The following is an 18378-nucleotide window of genomic DNA, read 5'->3' as shown; positions in this document are numbered from 1 at the left end:
CGTAAAGTCGCCCCGGTCGCCACAAACCACACACTAAGCGCCCTGCCGTGCACTTCGGTAATTGTGGTTGGCTCTCACAGGGCCAAACAATCACACACACACACGCCCACGCACACAAGCCCAAGCAGTGTCGTTCCGGGCTAGAGTGTAGGGATTCAGCCGTGATTGAATAACCGATCCCACACCCACTCGGTTGCCTTCTTGATACGCCGGTGCATTGTGCAACGACTTGCACGGCTTATAAATGCATTAATACTAGCTGGCATAATAAATTACTTATTAAAAGAAGTGCTCTGCTACACGGTAGTAGGGCTTAGTGCGAGCTCGGATCCGTGTGACTTACGTCCTCCAACAGCGTTTGATAAGGGATGGATATCAAATATTGCCAGAGTGGGTAAATCCATTGAATGTTGGCAATTGAGCGCTCAGGACGCAGCTATTTATGCAATCAATCGGTGATGGTGAGTTCGTTGCTCGGGACCTAAGTTAACTTGAAATGGTTTGACACAAAAGGAGTAACGTTTTTTAAAACTTCTTTAAGACTTCGACGTTATCAACAAGCTATGGCACGTACTTTATCAAACAGTACACGATGTCCAATATATTCTCGTACAGTTTTCTCATCGAGCCGTAATTCTCACGACAGAGGATATATTTTTTAAAAGTTCTAATGTGTTTACACAAAACATAAAAATGTTTGTTTGGAAATTTTCATTAATTGTTCATATTTAATGAACCATTAAATAGACCTGGATGAGATGGAAAAACACTTCGATGGCAAGGTGGCAGTGCGTTTGTCTTTTTCAATGAAAGCTATTTATCCTGTAGTAGTCTCAGACTAGTCAAAATGACAGATTATTTTGCCAAAGGTCCAAACATATCCCGTTTATTTATAGAAAAATTCTATAATTTGTTTTTTATACATAAAAAAAACACTTCATACACAGAACAAATGTAGGCGAAAGATGATAAGGTGTTTAAGCGCCTTTTAACACTGTATATTTCATCCATACCTGATAACGGGTAAATTTGTCTGACTATTTTATACATAAATATGAATATCTTCAATTACTAAACAAAAACCCAAAGTTGTGCTATTCTTATTTCCATGCCATTTTTACTAATTATTATGGTTAAATGTTTAAATTACGCGTTAATACGTTCGTAACCAACTGAAAAATTGTAACCGATTGCAATAACGTTCCATTCAGGAAAAAGCTTAAATTTTATGGAAATTTTAAAACAAAATTGGTAAAAACTAGGGTGGTGATATTCTTGTTTCCCTCAGTGTATGCTATCAAATATGAAAAAAACAAAACATGTTCACTTTAGCACAGTTCAATGCCACAACCCATCAAAGCCATGGAAGTCGAGCGTGCTGGATGAAAAGGTTTTGAAAAACGTTTGAAGGTAGTAACAAAAATTGGTAAGGGTATTGTTTCATACAAATGTAGTTTTCTACAAAAAAAGTAAACCAAGAAAATTCGACCGGTATGAAGTGTTTGAATTTGTATGAGCATATATTGGACACGGTGTATACTGAACAATAAATTGTTCATTCAAAACCGCAACCTCCTATAAATCATTCGTACACATAACTCTGTCAAATGCCAGACAAGTTTATTAAAGTCACCACCACCGGTGTCTTCTGATAAGTGGCTCCCCGCTACCTTTTTATCTCTGCAATCTTGCCTAAAACGTCCCGTAACTTGTGAATCCCCACGCTGACAGCCAATGGAAGCGACCGCCAAATGTTATCTACAACTATGATAATCCATGCGCTCTTCGCGGACTTTTGCGTGGCAGTCAAACGCTAGCGCCCAGATTTATCATGATGCAAGATTCCGGGAAGCTTTCCGGAGACATTTTCTGACCTGTCCTTGCGCTTCCGTCCCGCTGTACGCCTCAGTCCACGGTGCAATGTCTTCGCCGCGCTGATTTATGCATCATCATGCCTTTCCCGAAAGATTTGTTTCTTTCTGTTCACCATTTTTTCTTTCGCCTTTCTTTGCATTCACATTTGCATGTTTCACTTTCTAGCAAAAGGCTTTAAGGTGGCTGTAAAGCAGAAGGTTCCCGCTGATCCTTTTGCGTTATTTTTTCTCTGCAGCCGTTACGTTCATTTTTCATTTGCGAACGTCTTCCGCCATTATTGTGAAATATCTTACTCATTCATTCTACCGTTTAGCTAAAGCCTTAGGTTCGCAGGTTTATAAATAATGGGAACAGATCTATTTGCCCAATTAAGAAATTCGACACTTTAAATTCCACGAATGGAATCAGTCGGATCAACTTTAACAGCTGGGAGTATTTTTCTAAGAAAATAAATAATTTAATATCCAATAATTGGCTTTAACCTGGAACATAAACAAACGTAGTGAAGATGATTTTGCACACACAAAAAACCACATAAACTGTCTTCGCACCAACGCGGCTGAAGATTGATTGATTATCGAATATCCATTAAACACCTGCGCAAAAGTACAACGATAATCAACAACGGTATGTCACATCTCACATTTCATACTGAGCACATCTTTACGGTACGATGTTGCAGGACATAATGTTGTTGAGGATGATCGTGATCAATTGCTATTATTAGATTCTCCTCATCCTGGAAAGAGGCAATGAACGTTCGCTCCGAGTAGACAGCTTGCATACATATTTTCCATGTCACAAACAATATTAAACACTCAAATGTTTTTTTTTAACAAACTTGGCATCTGCTGTTTATAGAAATAGGCAATTTCTTATTTCTATAATCTTCGGTTCTAGACCAAAAACTGTATGAAAATGTAGAAAAAAAACATTGCGACAATTTTTCCAGGCATTTTCTCAACATGGCGGAACAGTAAAGGGGTTAAATAAACTGAAGAAATCACCCTGAGTGATGTGATTCCCTAATAAAAACGTTTTGTACCTCAATGTGACGAAGACGAAAACACACATTTTTCAAGACAATTGAAAACACAACATTTGGTTGAATGGTATTAAATTTGATACATTAATATTCTCAATGATTTAAAAATTAGTGTCGTTGCAAAGAAGTGTCGTTGTAAATCCTAATGATTAAACCATTATTTTCGGTCTCGGAAAGTCAAAAGTTGCATTGTGATTATTCTAGAAAACATCAAAACGACTTTCAGTGGCTTCGAGTTTGCATAGATTAATGCCGCTAAGTGTGTATTGAAATAACTTTTAAAATCTCTAAACGAACCATAGATTTAGTTGAACACCAAGAGGGTATATCTTGATCTTGATTTCCCAAGGCTCTTCTTGGTCACAATTCAACTTGTTTGTATGATAACAATAATATTGCTCGTGTGTCTACCCTCAAGATATTTATCAACAACTCAATTACGCGTACTAACGGGGTCGGATTAGCTGGTCGGATGGCATCTTTTCTGCTGATCGTTTTTTAACTACAACTGACGAACAGATATAGAAAACGAAACCAAACCATAAAATAATCCTCCAAAGCCGAAGCTGTCGTGAACCAACGAATGCGGTAGTGTTTTTATTTCGTATCATTTCCTTCACTGGGAGGTAATGACACGTTATGCTCAGGAAAGCCATTTCCGCAAGATAAAATATACTACGAAAATAACACCACCACCACCAGCGCGACGAACAATGGAACGCGGGGAATGTGTGATCCGTTTCTTTACGATGAAGCAATATACTGCCCGAACCAGCACTACATGGTCCGATCTCTTCTTTCCAGCACCCACACACACACACACACATACACACACGTGCACTGTAACATAGGGCAGCAATCACATATGATATAAAGGCACGAGTTTGGTTTCATCTTCCGTCGGGTAGTCGACTCACGCAGCTCCGCTTAAAAGCAAGTGCCACGAAACAGGTTATTTAGCGTCAAGCATCGGTCAAGCGAGCCAAGCACGGGACCAGCAGTGGAATCGTGCAGCAGCAGCAGCAGCAGCCAGCAACCGTACCCCGCCTGCCCAGCCCCAGCCCGTCACGTCCCGCCAAGCGCTTCCGCATGGTGACAATAATCATACCGATCTACGTGGTGCTGGTCGTGTTCGTGACGCTGCTGGTGATACTGTAGTGGTGTACCCGGGGGGAGAGCGACACGGGAGGAGAAGCCGCCCAGATGAGCGACCGGTTCAGGTCGTGCGCCCCAGTCGTGCTCCGATGTTGTTACGCCGCCGTTACGCCGTCGCACTACGGACCAGGTCGGCTGGGCGTTCGGGCTTGTGCCGGCGCGGCCACCATACTACCAGTACAACAGCCGTGCGCTAGAGGGCGCTTGTGAGCTGCAGGCCGCGCGAGAGAAAGCAAAAGCAAGAGAGGGAGAGAGAGATAGAGAGAGAGAAAAGCACGTCCGTTTGCGCGAAGGTTTTCCGGTTTCACGGTGTGGAAGTTGGCGCTTGGTGAAAAGGGGTCGTGTGTCGCTTGCACCGGTGGTTCGGTGGTCCCCAGTCCATCGCTTGCTTGCGAGCGGGTGTGTGTGTGTGTTTCTAAGGGAGCGGCGTGCGGCTGAGCAGCGCCGACGCCAACGGCAGCGCGATAGCGTCGATACGCAGTCGAAGTCCCCGGGGGCAGCACGTCCCGGTTGCGCGGAGCGGCTCGTGGGCCCAGCGCCGGCCGGCCATCATGGCGAAGGTGTCGGCGAGCACGCACCAGGACCCGGCCATCCTCGACATGCTGGAGATCAGCAAGAAGCGCCCGCCCAAGCTGAAGACGGCCGACCGGACGGTGTCGGTGCGCATCGACAACTACTCGCCCGGCGCCGGCAGCGGTGGTGGAGGAGGGGGCAGCGGGGGCCGCGAGGGGGTCGGTGGGGGCAGCAGCCCGATCCTGCTCGACACCAGCGGGCTGATCGTGCACCACAGCCCGCAGGTGGAGCGGCTCTCGCCGATCCCGCTGCCGAAGCACTCGCCCGACCCCTCCAAGGGGTTTTTCCGCGGCGAGGCGTCGCCGACGTCGCTGAAGGTGGAGGACCCGTGGAGCATCGCGCGCAAGCAGTTCCGCCGCTCGGACACGCTGCACGTCTACTCGCCCTCGATGCACCAGCTGCGGAAGGCGACCTCGTTCCACTCGCGCACCAACAGCGGCGGCTCGAACCCGGACGAGATCGTGGCCGCGCCGATCATCCGGCACAGCAGCGTCCGCCACACGCACATCTACCCGCGCGAGTACCTGGTGAAGCAGGATAGTGGTGGGGGCGCGAGCAGCGGTCCGGGCGACGACGACGACGATGACGAGGAGCTGGCGGCGGCGGCCTCAGCGGCGGCGGCAGCGATGGCGGCCGGCTACCGGAGCCACTCACCGAACGTTGGCACCAACCGGCGGAACTGCCACATGCACCGCTCGTTCAACGACCCCCAGAAGCGGAACGCGGCCTTCCTGCGGCGGGACTCGGTGAAGTTCCACTCGCTCGGCGAGGACATGCCGGCGGAGGTGGTGGAGCGGAGCCCGCGGGAGGCGAAGAAGTTCAGCTCGGCGAACGCGTCGCTGGAGAACGAGATCTACCGCTCGCGCAGCAACAGCCGCACGGACAAGAAGGGCGAATCGTTCTCGGACTTCATGCAGCGCCAGAACAGCAAGAAGTACCCGGCGAGCACGACCAGCCTCGACCAGGCGCTGCCGGGGGCGGGCGGTAGCTTCCGGCGGACGCTCATCCAGCACAAGGCGCACCTGCTCAGCCCCAACCCGCCGTTCATGGACGACGGCGGCTTCAAGCCGCAGAAGTCGCCCATCTTCGACCAGAAGAAGTCGTACTCGCTGCGGTACAAGAACGGGCGGCAGGACGCGCGCGACAACTTCAAGGCGAAAAAGTCGAAAAGCTTCATCGTGGACATGGAGGGGGCGGCGATGCCGCCGGCGCCGCCGGCCATCATAAGCGCCACCGGCAGCCCGTACCGGAAGGACAGCATGGCGTTCACGCCGGAGGAGGCGGACAAGATCTACAAGGCGTCCCGCAAGCTGTCCTCCAGCCTGATGCTGGACGATCTCGGCCGGACGGACATCTCGCCCATCCCGATGGACATCATGGACATCAACTACGGCGTGATCATGAAGACGTACCAGATGAACCGCCAGAAGTCGCTGAACGCGTCGCGCAAGGGCCGGCGGAAGTTCGCCGACAAGAAGCTGGCGGCCGGCAGCAGCTTCGACGACGACACCGAGTCGTCCAAGAAGCGGAAGCGCATCGTCTGCATCGTGATGAGCGTGTTTCTCGTGCTGGCGCTGCTGAGCGTGCTGGCGGTGCTGGTCACCCTCACGCACACCAGCTCCGGCAGTGCGGCCGGCTCGTCGCCCGCCCAGACCAAGACGCAGTACACGTTCGCGCGCGACACGCCCATCCACGCCATCCCGACCTACATGGTGTCGAAGGACTCGCCCAAGCACTACAACGGCGCCAATTGATGCGGTAACGTCAGCCGCTCGCGGCCACTGAACGCGCCCGTCTCCCGCTGGCAGGCGCGGGGCGTGGCCAGTGGCGGCGGCGGGGCCGGGGACGCGGTCATCTGTCTGATCGAGCAGCACAGTTAGTAGCGTCCGAGTCGGCGTCGCCGCCGTCGTCGTCGGCGGCGGCGTCGTCGCCGTAACGTGTCCACCGACCCGGACACTGGTGGCGGTGGTGATGGTGGTGGTGGTGGTGGTGGTGGTGACGATGGTGGCAATGGTAACGCTGGTGGTGGAAACTCCAGCGACAGCGATGGCGATGGCAAGATCGGCCCGGCGAGCGGCGAGCGGAACTGGAACAGGAACAGCAACATAACAATATCCAACGAAGTGCCAAGGACGACCCCGGCGAAGCGTTACGCACGTTACGCGCGAGGGCGGCCACCTTTTTTTAGAAACAATCACAACAATCGACGACGACGGAGGGCCCGGAAGCGAACGCGGGTGAGAGCACCGTCATCGATCACCACCAGCATTCCCACCGGGGCCACCCACCTCCCCCCCTCGACTCGAACAGCACTGACTCGAACGTTCGACGAGGGTGAAGGTGCCGCGCCGGTAGCAGCAACGAAGGACGTCGCGGCACGATAACGCAGACCCGGAGCTTAGCACGCGTGAATCTTCTACTAAGGCCTGTGAATAAACTTCCCGTTTGGCGACACACGAACGGCGTAGAGCGCCAAACGGAGCTAACCTAAAGCGAGTGAAGTGCGAAACGATGTTAAAACACACTTAGAGACAAACAAGTTAAAGGAGTAATGCAAAAAAGAAAACAAAACAATATAAATCTCTAAACAAATAATGTAAAAGTAAATATCAAACTAAACCAGAACAAAGCAAAACATGATACACTTAAAGGAAGCATCAAAGGAAACAAAAAAAAAAGAACAAACGAATCCCATAAGCCAGTATATCGTATTAATCGGAAGCATTTTAAAAGTAATGGCATAAAACAAAACGAATATAGTTATGAGGGACAAACGACGCCAGCGAAGACGCGGCCAGGTACAGCTAGTGCGAAGTACAGTAAAAAAAAGAAATATTTAAACCACAACCAAACTAACCCCTAAACTACAGCGCGACAGCAAAGCAACAAGTAAATAAAGTCACTCAAAGTAACCGTTAAACATTTAAACATAAAAGAAAAGTAAACACAAGCAAAGCATCCAGTTTAATCGCAAACCAACATCAAACTAGCAAAGTGAAATAACATATACTAACCAACATATATATATATAAAATGATAACCCGTAAGCATAAACCCCGTGTTTTGGAGGGTTTTCGTAGCGATGAAGTTGATGATCACCGGCGATACTGCTCGTTTTGGATGTTTTATTGGACGTAAACCGCCTGGCTCCCTCTGTGGAATGGAAGTGCAAAGCCTCGGATATTCCTTTGTACACTGATAGCCACCCCCCTCTCAACGCCCTCTTTCCCGATACCCCCCATCGGTTCATGTTCATCTTTCGATCGGAATCCTATGTAACGAGGTAATGGCATGGTTAAAGGACAAGGCGTCAAGAGGGAGATAGCAGCATGCAGAACTGTCTTGTTGGTGTTTGTGATGGAGGAGGCTTAGCATTCTACTTTCCACCACCTCTGGATTCCGATCCTGCGGCAGCTTCCCTTCGCTACAAACAATGCGGCTAGCAGGAAAAGGGTTTTTGATACAACAATCAAGCGCACGAACAGAGATACGAGATCGCAATGGTGCTAGTAATAAGCTCACACGGTGACGATGGGAAGGACCGGGAAACGCTACCTGTTGATCTACATTCTACCCACAAAACCTCCGCCGAACCGAACACTCCCACGCGGCAAAGCTCGGTGCCCGTCACTGTCCTACTGTATCGTCACATTATACGAGTTCTTCAACGCCAGTGGCCTTAAACAGAGAGAAGCAAGCGAACAAACAAAGTTAGCAACTGACCAGAACAAACATGACAACACGTACAACCACCCCGCCCCAACCGGCGGAGTGCGGAGCGGAGTTTGTACGTCCGTTACTGTGTGCGTGTGTGTGTGGGCATGACGGGATGACGTTGATTCGTTGATTAATTTTGTGCAAGTATTCGTGCAAACACACTACAAAGACGCACCTCGCTCGTGAATGGTGGATAGAGTGGAGAACCTTTTGTACGTAGAAGCAACTCAAAACTAGTTATAGCATAAGGAGGGGCAGTTTTCAAAGGTAAGCTTTCACTACTTCGCATACAGTCCATAAATATTTATATTCAAATACCAAATTTACCAGTTTTTCAACAGAAAAAGCTGTCCTAAATTGTGCTATTTATGCTGCTACACGCTGCTTTAACGCATCAAACACACGCCTTGTGTTCCCTACTTGACGAGTATTGTATCATATAAATGTGTTTTTCGTAAACTCTACGCCTACTTACGCATTTCTTCAAATGGAGGCGCATGGTGGTTCATGAGAACTGTTCCGGACAAAAATTTTCCGGGCAAAAACCATTTCCTATGAAAAACCTCCATCACGGAAAAAGATTAGCTGAATAGCGAGAGAGGAAACTAGGTTTCATTCTTATGCAGAATTTTTTACTAACCATCTTTTGAGCCTACTCTAAAACAAATGGAGGCGCATGGTACTTTTTGGGAGCTCAGAAAAAAATACCTACAAGATTTTTTTTCTTACCAACTGTCGTTGAAAGTTATGTTTAATTTTATTTTCTTTCAACAATAAATGGAAACTAAAATGATAGCAGCCTTTATTATCGAGGATGTTTCGTCATTTCCTTTCCTGCAAGCTTACTTACTGCAAATGGAGGCGCCCAGTATCTGTTGGGAATTTTTTCAAAACCCCTTCCTATTTTTGTTTCTCTTTATTTCATGCGAATATGAACATTTTTTCATTCTAATAATGGTTCGGAAACCGAAATTGAAAAATTCTCGGTTTTATGAAAATTAGTCAAAATTCGAGACGTTATGGAGGCGCATGGTAGCTCACACGATAATTTTTTGTCTCCGTTATTGTCGCTCTGTACTTTTCGTCCGTGTTACAAACTCTGTTTGCAAAACTGTATAATACACTACACCATTCTTGATGGAGAATATTCTGTAGTCCAATCCTAGAAAACAAAGTAGCTGGATGGAATTTGATCTTAAAAGGAGTAGATCTTTTTATTCTACAAATGTTACTTAAACTTTCATGCTATGTTTGTTTTCACATTCTCTTCCTCTTGTTGACTATTTGCTAGAATAACGCAATGTATTGTACAAGCATTTTCAATCTTGCCAATAGATACTAGCGAACACCTCCAACCGCCGCCGTCAGACGGGCCCTTAAAAAACTCAAGAAACCGCCCGGGACAAGGTTGCGTCCGATAATGGTACGATTTCGGCGGTTAATCTCGATACATTTCATCCGAACGCTATGTCATTCCCAAGGCAATGAAGCTCCCTCGCCCAGGGTCGAGATGGTGGGCGAATTATAAAATAACCATGAGGGAACTACGCCTCGGAAATATGCTACGAGCCAAAGGGCACCGGCCGACGGCTCCGGACCTCCCAGACCCGAAGCGCTGAAAGGATCCCTTTTTTTTAATGTTCCGTTTTTGTTTTGTTTGAAGGTTAGTTTTTTTTTTCCTCCCCTGCTCCACGCTCCGACCGGGAAGGTTGGCGTTGGGTGTACGAAATGGTCGCTAGGTTGGTGGTGAATAATGGAAAGAGAGCAAAGAAAAAGCAAACGCTGGGAATGAATCTTGCCAGTGCACCCAAAATATCGCACCATCGTCTGTCTTTGACATTTTACGAGCACTGCTACCGGCGGGTAGTGTGCGGTGGGGGGAGTGAGTGTGGGGAACCTTTTCCTATGGGGAAGAACGAAACACACAGCACCAGCACCGACACACGGGCTACGCCGCACGGCGTACGTAAGGGCAGCCAAACCCCATAAAACAAGCAATGGTAATTCCATGTAATTCCATTGTTTCGTATTTCCCGTGAAACGTTAAATTTCAACACCAACGGTGCGACAGTGTGGGATACCCCGGCTCCGCAGCTGCTTTGGGTTCGGGTTCGATCCGGGTTCAAAGACGAAACCGAAACCGAAATGGCACGGAAACGAGTTTTCCCTCCGGGCGCTGGTATTTCCCTTTTCAATGCTGCCTTTTTTTTCCTACTTTCTCAGTTGTTAAAGTGCGTCATACTCATACACCGGAATGTGTGTGAATGTGTGTGTGTATGCGTGTGTATTTGTGATCTATCAAATCTCTATGATCTAATAGCCCTTTCTGCACGCTGCCCAAACTTTTCCCTTCTTTCTCCCTCCTGGAGGGACTAAAAATTAACCTCCGAGGCAATCTGATTTAATTCAAATTAAAATGCCATCTTTACCGTCCTAATGGCTCTGCCGGTGCGAGCGATTGTGTAAGAGCAAAAGACTTCAAGGGCCGGAGAAGATCTTCGCAGAACCAGGGCTCTTCATCTCGTAAATCAACTCCACCGGCGAAGGGCTTTTCTGGCCAGATTTTGACGCTTTTGCCACACTGCTTGTGCCTCGCAAGCGTATTTGTGCGATTTGCAATCGCGTAAATAAAACGGCGTTGTCGCGTTGGCTTGGGACCTCTTTATTACGCCCATCGGCTTAACTTATCTTAATGTGAGTTTAACGTGCCCGATCAATTGCTTTTGTGCCATAAAATACGGGGCCATCTTAAAATAGTCAATCATCGGTAGCTTGTCTTTCAAAAGGCTGCTTGATGCTATAAAGATTACTCAATAAATAACGGCACATCGGATAGTAACTGTATTGTTTTCTCTGTCTTTTTCTCTTTCAGGTAAGGGCCCGTTTTGTGCACGCTTACGATAAGCAGCTGTAAAAAGAAAGTGATAAGTATTGCGATGATTATAGATCTATTATGTTCCTTGATGTTTGGTTTCTAAAGTGACGTGTACATTTGTAAATTAATAATTGAAACATAAATTTAAAAAAAAATTCAGAAAGTTATCATCTTAACTTCCCTTTCCTAAAAACAAATCATTCAACAATCCTTTGATTTGCTCTGAAGTAAACTTGACTAAACCTTCATTATCGAAAAGTTAATAGCATCAAATCACCTTACAGGGAAGCTCCGTTAGATCAAAGAAATTCCAGTGGGTGTTTGAAAGGGTCAATTTGTGTTAACCAGCGACAGCAAGGACTTCTTAGTGAAGCTAACTAGCAAACAGGATCATGATCAATGTGAACTTCCGTCTTTCTCGGGTTCCAAATGACAAATAAAAAATTCCTCTCACCCTCGAGCAGAAGAAAGCAAGCAGGAACAAGATTGATATTGGTTTGATCCAATCCAATAAACAAGACAACATTCCGTACGCGGTCCTATCAGGGAGAAATAGTGTCCCCGGTAGACTCGGTGCGTCAATGGCTGGGACTACGAAAGGATTCTATCAGATATCATCAGACGCACCCGGTTGGCATCGTCGTGTTTCGTCGATGTTTGCCACGGTGAAGGAACAATGTGCAACGGTGGATAGACACCAGCAGCTCTCCTTCGCTTTCGCTTCCTTTGCCGACCACAAGCTAATGGTTATGGCAGGGCTAGGGATACGCATGCTTATTGCTCTACGTCTGACACAGCGTTATCACGGCTGGTGTTGTTCCGGGCGTAATACTGTCCGTTCGAAACTGTTTGCGCAAAGGTTTTATTTTTCCCCCCGCAAAACAAAGACTTATCGGGCAATCAGTAAGTTCTCGGTCAACCACGGCAGACGCTGTCCATCAATCTTGTCTAACCCTTGAAAGCATACTATAGTGTCAATCATCAGCAAAACAACAATTATTCATGTTCGATGTTGAATAAGTTATTGTTTAATTTAAAAAACCATTAGTTTAAACATGAAGAAATTTGTTCACATTAACTAGTGTTTTTACTTAACAAAATTTTCACTAGTACAAGGAATCTGTCTTGGATTTAGAAATAAGAACAATTTGTTCATCAACAACCTTTCTATAACCAACAATAATTGTTTCGTGTAGTTACTGGTCAAAAATACATGTTGAATATTAAAATAATCTCTTCGTATGAACAATAAGGAAGTATTTTACAACTTGACTAATTAAACTTCAAATTTTCATTGAAGTTTATTTTCAAGATAAAAAGAATAATCCATCAAACATTGTTCCACTAAATAGTATTAAAAATGTATATTCAAAGCGAAAACCGATCGACCATTATTACGATTTTGGGTACTTAGTCCAAGTTGTAACGTTCAAGTTTTATTTGTTGTTGAACATTACTTTGTGTTCCTTGTAAGTTTCCAAGGGTTAATCGTCTTAACTAGTTTGTATGTTTCCCATTGGTTCTAGTATTTAATCTCGGTGCAATTTATCGTCGATCGGCAATCCCTTTATTATCCATCATTTACATCCCTACACTTACTCACGCCGGCTCTGCCGTGCTTCTTCTCCTAGTCCTCCCCGACTTATACACATTATCTACATTTTCCGATTTCCGTTTCAGTACGCCAAGAGAACGAACGGCTCATGCGGGAGTCCCTCGACAGGGCGAAGATGATTAAAAACTACACCGAGTACAACCGGATGATTGGAGGCGATGAAATTCCTTAACGATTTATGCTCGGCCCGAAATGCGGCGGAACGCCCGCGCTGCAAGCCTTCACCCACTCCGCTGACACCCATCCCCGCCCGTCAGCCGAGGACAGTCTCCACCAGGGAAACTCCAACGGTTCCCTGCCGGTTTGTGTTTGCTTCGTCATCGCCAGCCTGCAGCAGCATCGTCGCCAGCAAACGTACACTGCAAGTCCACTCAACGGAATGTCGGCGAACAGCTTCACCAATCTGGCAGATCCAGATGCAGGCAGTGATAGGAAAACGGCATTCTCGGTAGAGACAAGTACTCGCAGAGATTCACGGCGCTCGTCGCTGGTCACTAATCAAGCTGAGCGGTGTTCAATTTGAGAATTTTCCTGTGGTGTTTTTGGTTTCGCCCAAGATTCCCTTATACCTCCCGCCGACTGTTTGTCCTCCCCCCCACCCTATACACCCTATTTTATTAGTCCCACGTCCGACAGCGTTCACCATGCTAGCGTTCAAACACAGTTCCCGCTCACGGCCGACGCTCATCTTGTTACTTAAGTTTTGGATACACAATGTCAGATGAGTTCATGGAATGCTTTTAAAAGAACACGATAGCTTCAAAAGCGAAAGTCAAACTTGAGAAAGAGCTTCAATATTTGATCGATGGAATTTCTCTCCGGTGAATGTTTTTCTAAATTGAATTCACGGCAATCTGCTACGAAGAACAAGCGCTTTGTGAGGGTCGTTCTGCTAGAAAGCTTTTTCCCGGTATCACTACAGTCGTGCTCGACAGCTCAACAAACTCGTAGAGGCGGAGGGCACTCTCTTCAGGCTAAACTTAATGTTGCCCCGAAGTTGTCAAGTTATTTCGTTTCAAATTTGGTCCTTTTGCTCAGCCCAGCATTCTTTCTACACGATGCGTTAATTATAGAAACTCATTTATTTATTTATTTCTTTTTCCAGATATTACGTTTTATTTACGTTTATTTCATTCGTCCATATGCATTTATTTATTTTACGTTCCTTGGATAGTGTATGTCTCCCATCAAGCACAATTGAAGTCTGCTGGTCCAAATGGATTGATTTATGATTCACTGAAATTGCCTTGTTCACTTGCTATCATATTTTAGAACAAAACATGCTATTTTGTTTATTTATAAAAATTCTTAAGCCTCACTTTTTATCTATTTTCTATTAACACTTCACTTACGTTGCTCAAATAATCATAACCAGATAGAAAATGACATTTAGTAGCTAAATTACTGTAACGCTAACCTTTTTTTTATTTAACAAAAACAGTACACAATGCTGCTCAATGTTAGTTACTTTAAATTACAACTTTTATTCCTACAATTTTTAATCCAAAAATAAAAACCGGCGGCAAAGCCAAACTAATCACAACCGATAACCACAACGTAGCTAGACGTAGGCGCAAACCACAGAATAAGCAAGCAGAATGAGTTTGAATAATCCAAAGGCATAAAAAAACATGAAATACCCTGCAAACGCGATGGAGAACAATGTGAGAATTAGAAAAAGAAATACAGCCGGTATGGTAGGCAGACAAATGTTGTTGTGTTGATGATAGTAATTGTTGCTAGAAGTATAAGAAATTTTTAAGCAAAACTTTGTGGTGTGTTATATATAGTAGCTGATATGTTGAGCGTTGAGCCACTGCGCGAAAAACAAACAACCCTGAGCCGTATTGTTACTAATAATGCAAAATAAGGTTTTTCTTTAACCATCAGTTTAATATTACAAAAGAGGGTATCGCCGAGAGGCAATGCAATGAGTTACCACTCGGTTGAAAGTTTCCCATTTCGCTTTCGGTAAACGAAAAAATTTAAATGCAATATGACAAAGCTGAAAAATCGCCTGGAAAAGGGTCAAACTTACGATAAAATGTTTGTGTTGTACTGGTAAACTTGCTCGCTTATTCTCTTTCGATAAATTTTCAACATTGCCGAGCATGGCGTTCCTTTCCATACTAGTAAAACAATCTAATGGTTTTTTCGGGACGCATTTGAGCTATTATAAACCACTTTTTGAGGTTATATTTACCAGCTCCACAGTTTTTTTAATATTTCAAACAGCTGCGGGAGCATACAGTCCGGGGCAAAGATCGGGTGATCAAAGGTGACAATCATCCCAACACTTATAATCCACCCGTCGGCTCGTATAAAGGGCCGAGGCATTTCAATTGCCACCAAAATGTGGATAAATAAAACTGAAAAGTCAGCCAATTTTTCACTTCCGTCACGTAGTTCGACCACCAACATTCGCTTTACTCGATTTTTCCCAACTGTCGCACGCGGTAATGGACAAATATTTGAAACAAGCCCAACCATAATGCCCGCCCTACGCAGCACCTTCCTAACTCTACTCCAACAACTGCGGTTCCGGATGCATTTCGCTTTCATTCCCACGCGTCAGCATAGTTTCACAGCGCCGTTCCTTCCCCGTGTCCTTAGGCTGATCCGTTTCATCTCCCCATCACCCCGACGAAGAGGACGAGCTGGCCTTCCACATCGATATCGTTCACCGGCGCCAGCTGTGAACCGTCCGCTGGCTCGGGCAGCCGAGTAGACCAGAACATTATACTCACGCACAGAAAAACACGCACACACACACGTACACACCAGCAGACACACCTGCAAGCATTAAAGGTGTTGGTGTTTTAGATTGGGTTCATCGGGAAAGTTTTCACCTATTCATATTTATCCACTTTAGTTATGTTTCTTTTTTTATCTGTTCCGGAAGGGTCCGGAAGGTGGCTAGTCCTGTTCGTCGGCCAGCCAGCCAGCCCAAAACCGAAACCGGACAGCCGGGATGTCGCAGGTGTCGGGACAATTTATTCCCTACCCCTGATAGAGAGGGGGGGGGGAGGATGTGGGAGATGCGGATAAACGGTTCGCAAATGATAATGGTCGCATGGGGTAGCCCGGGTGCGCTATCAGCGCTCGGGATAAATTTCCAGCCTCCCCGATGTAAAGTTGTGTCCATCGGTACCGTGTCCTTTCGGCACCCAGGTGTCACTTGCTTTTAGTACGTAGACACACACACACAGACACACTGCAAACAGCTCATCAGGCTTAGCTATTTTTGATACTTTTTTTTTATGGGCCCGACCCTACCCTACCCATTTTTCCGGCGTTTGCACATCATCGCCCGCTTCATCAACTTTCAACAGCCGGACGCCGGAGCGATGACGATGGCGATGATGATGCCGTGCGGATGGCGCTGGACTGGCAGAAGGCATAAACTTGCAAATTGATCACGATTCCTCGAGCTCGGACCGGGCCCTGGGCCGTGCTGGGCGTGATGTAAGTGAAAATTAACTTGCCATCCCGGGGGCGGCTTTGGCGGAACGTCCCGTGAACGGAAACGATCGTAGACGTGCCTAGTTCCGGCTATCCGGAAACCGTGCTGCTGCGTGCGTCCTCCACCCCAACTACCGGGATACGCGTTCTGGTGGCTTCTTCGCTTTCTTGCACGTCTTCTTTTTTGTTCTTTCGAGCATCTTTCGGACACCGTGATTGATGATGCTGCTTATTATTGCGTTCGCAGTTCGCAATGGGTCAAGGTGAAACAGTAACAAATAGCTCCGTAGTCCGGTGCCGACTGGTTGACGGTAAAACAACTAACACTAAAGTAGAAATGTTTTCAGTAGAGTCAAATCTTAGTTTAATATGTGATTAAACTGTTTGGTTCCTCATCCTTCTATGTTTTAATCTCCTTTATTTTGGTGCATGTTGCATGTGTGCAACGCATGTTTGAAGTGAAAGACATTTCTATTTCTTGCAAAGTTGAGTAACATTGCTCATATTGCAATACTTATTTCAACGTTGCATGGGGTAGGTCTCTCTTGTTGATGAAACCAATTTTAATAACTGGTTGACTGGACAAATAATTGTAACACAAGTTTGGTTTTCTTGTTGATGAAAGCCATTAACGGTTACTACGAAACCTCGATTCTGTAGTTTAAGAATAAAAGAAAACAACTTTGAAAGGAAAGAAGAATAATTTTAAAAAATAATCAAACAATTATTTCTTAGCAATAGACAGAATGAAATTATTGCTCATTGCCGGTACACGAAATTACTAAAATATAGGATCAGATTTTATTTCATTGCAGTAAAAGATTGCTGATTGGTATCCTACAGTACCATTTAAATCCGCACTGCTACCATGTTTATCTTGTCAATTCTTCCCACTCGAGTAAAATACCTGCCCTTTAGCTAAGACTTAGCGGGTAGTGTCAGTGCTTTGTCGCAATTTTCTCGGCAAGTGTTTATGTTATTCTAAGAATAACTAATAAAGAAATAATTCTTTCTTAAGAAATTCAAATGAATTTAATTTTTTTTCTAATTGAAAGTCTCCTTTTCGGGTTTACAAAATTTAGTTTGTTTATCTATCAAAATAAATATGCATCTGATAAAATCAAAAATCTCAAGTCCGATTTTTTCTGCTAAACCCGTACAATATGGATTATTAAAAACGAGCTATATATATAATGTGGTAGCGTGATTGTATAAAACCATACCAGTGGCCTAGTTTAAATATAACAACTGAGAGCACACCCTTTTTAATGAGAAGAAACATTCTTTCAAACATGTGCAATTCTCTTAAACTGGTTAAAAGATTCATATTTGAAGCGGAATTAAAACGTTAAAGTGATTCAAGTAGCTTTATGACTTTCATAATTTAACATTTCATTTTTCGCCTCCTCAAGATCTTTCTCAAACCTTGGAAATGGTAATTACCCCTTATGGCAAGCTCGAGAAAGTTGGTCTCACTGGAAGAGAAAACGCCCAACGAACGGTCTGCGGTTTGACGTTTCGATTTGTGGCGGAAACTTTTGCGCAAAGTTCATCAACAAAAAAAAAGCTGAACGGTGTCAGGTCGGAATGTGAATGATACTTTACGCTAGTTTTCTCGCCGCCAACGGGTGAATAATGATGCTGGTGTGTGGATGAGAAGACAAAAAACAAGGCGTAAGAACGTGTATCCATCATTACTCCCGACGGGACGCTCAGTTGTCGCTGATGTCAGGGACGTCCTGGAGGACTGGAAAACTTTTCCCGGCGTGCTGCCCCCAAACGGGCTTCCCGATGTGCGTGCAGTCAGATGCCAGACCTGAAGCATAATAACGATGACTTCATTACTTGCGATCTGTCTCCTTTCGAACGAATGCCTCCTCCCGCTTGTGAAGAAGTCCTTTCATTTGTTCCGGAATGTCACCTCGGAACTGCTGGAAAGTGGAAAGGATAAATTTTCACCACCCGCAGGACCCCCATGCATGTGACTAAGTGTGCGTTAGCTCGGTGCCATAGTGATTATGTATATTTTTTGGCAACAGGAAAGCGGCGACCGTGCCCGGT

At 45.6% G+C, this 18378-nt stretch overlaps 2 protein-coding genes across 2 annotated transcripts in view; both read left to right on the top strand.

The window, feature by feature from the left end:
* LOC131281831 (uncharacterized) overlaps positions 1 to 13027 on the top strand; it is a 61070-nt gene extending 48043 nt beyond the window's left edge. Inside the window, exon 6 of the mRNA XM_058311187.1 lies at positions 12921 to 13027. Coding sequence (XP_058167170.1) covers positions 12921 to 13027 — 107 coding nt within the window. The remainder of the gene's footprint in view (positions 1 to 12920) is intronic.
* LOC131281833 (uncharacterized) lies at positions 4627 to 6402 on the top strand. The gene has a single exon (XM_058311188.1). The coding sequence runs from the start codon at positions 4627 to 4629 to the stop codon at positions 6400 to 6402; it is 1776 nt and encodes a 591-aa protein (XP_058167171.1).
* Positions 13028 to 18378: the final 5351 nt, after the last annotated feature.

Source organism: Anopheles ziemanni, chromosome 2, assembly GCF_943734765.1.
Source record: "Anopheles ziemanni chromosome 2, idAnoZiCoDA_A2_x.2, whole genome shotgun sequence".
Classification (NCBI taxonomy): domain Eukaryota; kingdom Metazoa; phylum Arthropoda; class Insecta; order Diptera; family Culicidae; genus Anopheles; species Anopheles ziemanni.
This window is presented reverse-complemented; position numbering and strand designations above follow the sequence as displayed.

What these genes read in the sequence shown, in the direction of transcription:
- LOC131281833 (XM_058311188.1), top strand. Translation starts at nt 4,627, where the DNA reads ATGGCGAAGGTGTCGGCGAGCACGCACCAGGACCCGGCCATCCTCGAC.